The sequence below is a fragment of the Panicum virgatum genome, chromosome 5N, assembly GCF_016808335.1.
Source record: "Panicum virgatum strain AP13 chromosome 5N, P.virgatum_v5, whole genome shotgun sequence".
Lineage (NCBI taxonomy): Eukaryota > Viridiplantae > Streptophyta > Magnoliopsida > Poales > Poaceae > Panicum > Panicum virgatum.
This window is the reverse complement of record NC_053149.1, coordinates 49,062,155-49,069,809: the sequence shown is the minus strand read 5'-3', so window position 1 is coordinate 49,069,809 and position 7,655 is coordinate 49,062,155. Positions and strand designations below refer to the sequence as shown.

General features: G+C 41.4%; 1 protein-coding gene across 1 annotated transcript; it reads right to left on the bottom strand.

Annotated features, from left to right (window-relative positions):
• Positions 1 to 3,833: 3,833 nt before the first annotated feature.
• Positions 3,834 to 7,317, bottom strand: LOC120673885 (GTP-binding nuclear protein Ran-2-like). Its single transcript, XM_039954925.1, has 8 exons — positions 7,126 to 7,317; positions 6,922 to 6,991; positions 5,750 to 5,806; positions 5,554 to 5,671; positions 4,871 to 4,960; positions 4,617 to 4,796; positions 4,425 to 4,502; positions 3,834 to 4,163 (listed from the first exon to the last, which is right to left on the bottom strand). The coding sequence occupies exons 1-8, from the start codon at positions 7,126 to 7,128 to the stop codon at positions 4,094 to 4,096; spliced, it is 666 nt and encodes a 221-aa protein (XP_039810859.1). The 5' UTR covers positions 7,129 to 7,317; the 3' UTR covers positions 3,834 to 4,093.
• Between the last annotated feature and the right edge of the window lie 338 nt (positions 7,318 to 7,655).

The following is a 7,655-nucleotide window of genomic DNA, read 5'->3' as shown; positions in this document are numbered from 1 at the left end:
AGTTATGAGCCCCCACCCCTTTATAACCCTTTTTCAAAAGAGGCCCTTTCTATTTTTCCTTTTTGCAAACAAACCCTTCCACTAAATGAAAACAATTCTAAATAGATCCCTGCTCTTTCCAAGAGTGACCCTGACATTTCTGAATATTATAAATAAGCCCCTGCCATCCCAAAACTATCTACAAATAGGCCCTTGGATCCTTGTTTAGACCCTAAACACCCCGTTAACTTATCATTTCATGTGCCAAACAATCTCCGATCGACCTAAAACTTTACCACGCCAATCCTAACATAGTTTTGGCCATGCCATTAGGAAACCGCCCAAAAATATTACTTCTATCTCCATATCTTAATTGTTTCCGAATCGAGCTCAACGATAAAACTTTTATTTCTTTTTCTTGATTGTGTGTTTATATGCGTCGTAGATCACGGTGTGAATGAGGGAGAACCCATCGACGAGCAGTACTGCGAGCAAGCGAACGAGGACCAGTTCCATGACCCCGAGCCCGAAGAACAGTACTTCGACCAGGACCTCCCGGAAGGCTTTGAAGACGGCAAGTTCAATCTCATCCTTTGATGCATATTTTGTCCTAGTTTTTTAAAAACACAACCTATTGGCCTGTTTCAAAACTGCATGTTGTTTTGCTACTAAAACATGGTTGGATAGCCACCCCTTGATTTGTTATAACCATTCCTTGACCACCTAGATTAATGTTTGAATGTGTTTGGACGTTAATCGCTGCTAGAACGCTTAGGACCTTAAACTCGGTACAATTTGTTTTATAAAAAGAAAACGTGTGAGTGTGTGTGGGAAGGGAAAATGTGGAATTTTCGAAAGATGAGTTTAGATAGGATGGATGGCATTTCTGTGTGATTTGCCGATTGGTGTGCTTGTACCTGTGTGGTTAAGCAAGGAAGGGAGATATCCATCTTGTCACAACTAAGAACCGAGTTGGTGTGTCATCTCACCTAACTCTATTACCGTGCAAACCACTCGACCGTTGAATGGGCAACGGCTTAGCATAAACCCCACTAGTTAGTCTGATAGCCATCAGGAGAGCTGAGAGCAACGGGTGATCAAGGAGAAGGGATTAGCTCTGTGTGACTTATGCCCCGGTTAAAACCTCTGTGATAGGTCAATGACCCCTTGGTGGATCTCGTGATGGCTAGTCGGGTCTAGCTAAGGTGGGTAATGGTTTTGTTGGGATCTGCACCGACATTAAGGTGATCGAGTTGCGATACCCCGCTTGTGGGTAAAGTTGCACACCTCTGCAGAGTTAAGAATCTATTTGAATAGCCGTGCCCACGGTATTGGGCGAGTTACGGTGTAGTCACGCAACTAGTGTTTCTTTTGGGATGGGTTGGCGTGAGTGGTTTTGGAAAAGTATCCGACAGTTGTGCCGTGTGCTACGGCGGATAAGGAGTCCGGTAGCAACTTAAAACTTTGATCCTGTGTGGATAAACACTACGTGTTACTCGGTACAAGAAAGCCTGCTCTGAAAATCCTTTCTTTCAAATGAACCCCTACATAAAAAATTAGCTTTCCGCAAATTAAACCCTAGCCTTATCCTTGATTTACCATGTGCATTATATTCTGTTTATACCCATCCGTGGGTGTGGTTAGACTTGCTGAGTACGTCTGTACTCATCGCATTCTTAATTTTTACAGAGGAAGATCCAGACTTCATTCCCGAAGACGTTGAGTAGAGGTCCTACCCTGCACCCAACTTTGCCTATGGATAGGGTCACCCGCAGGAAGTTCCGTATGGCGCAAGACTCTGATGACCCCCTCTTCGTAGTTAAGATCGTTGTGTGGGTGTTAGTTGTTATCCTCGCGATAGTGGCGCTTCACTGCCCACTTCTGCGTAGAGTTGTACGGTGATATACCATCTGATGTAATAAAAGTGTTATCAGCCTCCTGGGACTGATATTGTATCACTTTTAAGTCTTCTCTTATGAGGGGACGCTTCATCACTGCAACTCGAAAAGCTCTCACAAAAGTCACTTTGCTCACACACACTCAATCTCTCAACCCAATCAAATGATATGCAATCTAGTTAGCACAACTCACAAAAAGTGTTGGGGAGAGCTAGCTGGTCAAGAAAATGTTTCAAAGAGCTCAAGAATAGCCAGGGAATAAGCAGCCCATGCAACAAAGGGCCAAGGGGTATAAATACCCAACTTGCAAAAACTAGCAGTTATAACTGTCAAAGCAGACCGGTCAGACCGGTCTGGCCTTAAAACTAGTCGTTATGCTCTGGGACTGGTCAAACCGGTCCCCAGACCGGTCAAACCGGTCAGGGCCAGAGAACCCCAAAATCAAGTTAATGTGCTTCTCTTGGTCCACCAAGTTAGCACATGATCATTTAAGTAATACTAAGTTAGTTCTTAGAGGTTTTCTCTTAGTATCCTCACTTGGGTGACCTATGAGCACTTTTGATCGTGTCAAACAATCAACATTACATCCCTCTTGATAGTATGACATACCTATACTCGAGATTAAATATAAAACACAAGTGAACCTCTTGAGCCTTGAATCACTTCGGTCTTGCCACACTTTGACTTTGTCAACATTGGGATTGCAACATTGTTTCTTCTTTTCTTAAGCAAATCTATACTTGAGCTAGTGATTTAGAACTCCCAACACATTTGTGAATTTGTCCTTGGAACCTTAAGTCACTCCATAAAATATATGATGCATTGCATTGCTTCTTCCAATGAGGCTTAGATATGATACTTCGAAAACCCCACAGATACTAGCAACTTCACTCTAGCAATTTGCACATGGTAAGTTGTTGCTTCACCAAAGCTTGCTTAGTCCCTTACACTAGTCATCTCGGTTGGTTTCTTCACCACTTACCCATGCCACATTGAGTTAAGCTTTGCATATCAATAGTCGTTGTCTTTATGTGTAATGATGTACCTTTTGATACTCTAGACAAATAACTCTTCACTTTGTCAAGCCATAATTAGATCATTGCATCAACCCTTGTTTCTATTTTCCTTCACATTATATTTGACTTTCAACAATATTTGTCATTTGTTTGATTCTTTATCATATAAGCCAATGACAATAATTGATTTGTAAATAAATCTTTGCTCACGACATCTTCAATAAAATCGTTAGTCCTTTAATCATGTGTCATTCAACTCACCAAAACCCATTAGAGGTCTAGATGCACTTTGAGCTTCTGCATTGGAACTGACACTTCTTGGATTCAAATCTTTGCTAGTCCAAGTAGGGTTTTTATTCATTTATTTTTATTTTTATTTTTATTTTGAGAGAGAGGAGTCAGTTCATAGCAAACACAAGCTATAGCTGTAATGGCCAATCTCAATAAGGGTTGGAGTGAGGCTAATTTTATTTGCTCATTGTGACTACTTCATCCAAAATTATTAGTCGTTTTAGTTTTTTCAAATTTATAGCTGTTGTATAGTAAACTTTATATTATAAATCTTGAAAAAAACAAAATGTCTAATAATAATTTAGGATTGCGGGAGTAATGTGCGCCATACAATCGTGGTTAACAAAAGAGAAGGCCGAAGAAAGAAGGAAAATATTGGGCGATGCGCTTGGTATGATCGGAATTTCAGGTGGAGGGTTAAAATATCTACGGCGATGGCCTATTAGAATTGGTGAATTTATAATTAAAAATGTTTTAAATTTTGCACTGTTACAAAACATGGATTGAATTTTATTGTTCCTAATAACGATTAACGAGTAGTCCACCGCGCAATGGTTTTTCCTTGCACGATAAACTCTTTTGGAACCGAAACACGACCTCAGAAGACTAGCAGAAAACGCAAAATGGATCACCAGAGTGAATTGGCATATAGATAGCTGCTCAGAAGAGCAAGTTAAATATTATCAGTAGTATAAACAGAAAGGCACGAATCAAGCGAAAGCATATGACAAGCACTGTATTACTCGAAAGGAGCTGGTTCAGTCACCAACAATCCAGAAATGCCATGACTCGTTCTCAACTCATCAGATACATAACAAGAAAGCATCCAGGTTCCTAAGGATGAGCCACTACGGCCTTTTATAGAAAAGTCCTTCCTCTCACACACATCAACAAAGGCCATGATATTCTCTACTCGATCAAGTCGTCATCGTCATCAGGCAGGGGTTGTGCCGCAGCAGCCACAAGCTCAGCTTCATGCCTGTGATCATGGCAAAAAAAAAAAAAGTTTGTCAGAAATGATGGGAAACAAAGCTATTACAGAATAATTCTCTGCAAAGTTGAAGACACGATGGTAATGGTTAGGGCTAGTTTTTTTCACATAAAACTATGTCAACTTCAAGCTAAATCCCATTGAGATTCAAATGTGGCTAAAAGGGACTAGTTTCAGGGCAACACTTGAAATACTAGTTTCAAATTTCCACTGTTACTGAGTAACAAACAAAGAGATCGAAGTGCTCACTGTTGCTGCATGGCCATATCAATCTGCACTTCCGGTGGTTTCAGAGCAACAGCCTCGACAAAGTGAAGGTTCTGGTCCCTAAATGTACATGCACCAGGAACAAACAAGTCAGCACAGTGAAAGAGTTAGTTATTGCATACGAGTAAGAACAAAATATAAGCAGCAGATGGAGAGGCGGGCCCAAGTAGTTACCCTGCCAGCTTCCTTGCAAGGTAAAGGAAGGGCTTCTCAAAGTTGTAATTGCTCTTGGCAGAAATCTCATAGTACTGCAAGTTCTTCTTCCTGTGGAATGTAACTTGCTTGGCTTTGACCTGCCTGTTCTTCACATCAACCTTGTTACCACAGAGGACGATGGGAATGTTCTCACAAACCCTGCAACCAAATAACTGGATATTTAGCAAGGCCTCTGACATAATCAATGCATAACCTTTTACTGAGGAACTAACCTGCACAAGTCCCTGTGCCATGTTGGTACATTCTTGTATGTCAACCTTGAAGTGACATCAAACATGATGATGGCACACTGACCATGGATACTGCAGGACATTTGGAATTTCATGAATGTTAGACAGGCCAACTCAACAGGCTTCACACCAAAAACAGAAGATTTGTTGAGACTTGAAAAGCATCAACAGAAAAAAAAACTGTCAAAAGATACTACACAAGTAAAGGCAGAAAAGTTCAGAAATGTTGTATTATCCGAGAAATCAGCACATGATATTGGTTAAATCAATCCTAACCATGGGGCTGTGAATTTCAACATGTGGAACGCTAATGTGCAAACTGTACACACACAAACATGCAAACTAGAAAAGCATCCATAAATCAAGACTCGAGCTTGCCATATTTGCAGAAGAATATGAGAAATGCTTTATGAGATACCAACAATAGGACTATTCAGGATACGCCACTCTAAAAGATGGCTCTCAGACACAAAACAAGATGTCTGACTTCATGTGGTGTGATATTTTTAATTATGAGTATTTGCAAGGTGGAACAATTAGAAAATATACTGTGCAAGAATACTTTTACAAAACAAGGAACAAGTCACACCCAAGCTCCACATGCTTCATATGCATGAACACTAGCACACTTTCAATACACTACGAAATATGTTCTTATCACTTACTAGTAGCCATCTCTGAGACCACCAAACTTTTCTTGCCCCGCGGTGTCCCAGCAATAGAAGCGGATTTTGCCACAGTTGGTGCTAAAATCCAGAGGGTGAACTTCAACACCAATGGTGGCTGTAATGGAAGAATCAAATTGTTATAAGAAAGTCTGAACTTCTGCAAGCAAATAAGAAACTACAGCATGACACTTACGTTCATATTTTTTCTCAAACTCGCCAGTTAGATGTCTTTTGACAAATGTGGTTTTACCTGCAGGAAATATAAGCAACCAGATATTGAGCTATTGACAACAATAGCTAAAGAGCATTTAAATAAACATAGATACCATAGATACCATGTTTGCAGCATTACATATAAATACAGCAGTAATCAAGGAATGCACGCAACATTTTTAAATTGCAGCCATTGAAAAGAGGTTCATCCAATGCTAGGGCCGTGTTTGGTTAGGGGGTGTAAAAGTTTTCATGAAAACTTTTCGCCCCTTTGACCACTAATTAGAGGTATTAGATGAAGTCTAATTACGAAACAATTTTCACAATTATGGTACTGTAGCATGTGTTGTAGCTAATAAGATCTTTGACCGCATGATTAGAGGATGATTTGGGGTGGTTAATGTAGCATCACTGTAGCCAATCATGGTGAAACTTGGCTCATTAGATTCGTCTCGAAAAGTTACACCCATCCATGAAAAGGTTTCGCAAATAAACTTCGTTTAGTACTCCATACGTGCATTCGTCTTTTTGTGTAAAATTTTACCAAACTCGTTCTAGTAGGATGGAAAACGCCCAGCACTGTGTCAGGCCCCAACAGCACCTGAGCACTGCAGACTGGACATAGGCATAACTCAACAAAAGCAGCAAAATGGCATCTCACCACAAACACATTACTCGACATCCATTTTTTTCTGGATCAGAAAATAAACACCTTACTTGCATCATGCCTTGCTACACAAAATACTCCAAAACCAATTGGCAACTTTTAGGAGTACAAAACGTGGCATGGGCAATACCTTGGCTCAGTATTAGGGAAATAACTGCCATGGGAGAAATTCATAGCATCAATGCCTCACAGTCACAGGACAAAACAAATCTCCAAAGGTCCTGCAATCTAACGATTCCCCATCTAAAACCTAAATACGCTTGATTGAACCCCAAATCACCTTACGACCCATTCGCATACGTCTCCAGCAGAACAAAATAAATCTCTAGAGGCGGCCCCTAACGCTTGCCACCAACGAATCGTCACCCGGCCAGTCAGATCTCGAAGCGACCAGGCGCGCGCATCAGAGGCCATATCTCCCGATAACCCGGAACGAGTAATCGAAAACTCATAGAAGGCGAAGAAAAAAGGAAGGAGAAATTCACCAGTTCCACCGTCGCCGACGATGACGAGCTTGAAGCTGGGGTAATCCACGACCTGCTGATTCGGCAAAGCCTGCGAGAGGGGAGGAAAAAAAACCCACGAATCAGAGACATACATGGATCAATCAGGCGACCTGACTCCTGACCGTCGGAAACACCGATCGAAACCCTAGATGTATTCTTCAAATCGTGGTCGTGCGTGCTCACCATTTCTGCGGTGCCCAAGAGGGGGGCGGCGACGAAGCCGAGGGAGGACCGAGGAGGAGGGGTCTAGAGAGTTCGAGATGGACTTGTGGAGAAAGTCGGGGGGAGCGTCTTGGATTGGAGGAGGGGGGCCGAGGCGGAGGCTTTTATAAGGGGGAAATCGCGTTCCTCGTTTTGCTTTTCGGGTGCGGCCCGTGTGTGTTCAGCTTTGGATAAACGCAGGCGTTTTGTTTCGGTAGCACGAGTAGCGCGTATGATTTCCGAGAAAAGAATCTCACAGTTATGGAGTATTAAACGAAATTTATTTATAAAATTTTTTCATGAATGGATGTAATTGTTTACGACGAATCTAATAACAGTAATTAATCGATGATTTGCTACAGTGATACTACAGTAATCATCCTTTGATCGTGCGTCAAAGGCCTCGTTAGGTTTGCCTCACGAAGTAGCACAGGGTTGTAGAGTTAGTTTTGTAAATTGACTTTATTTAGTAACTCTAATTATTATTCAAAATTTTTGTGTTACTTGTACTC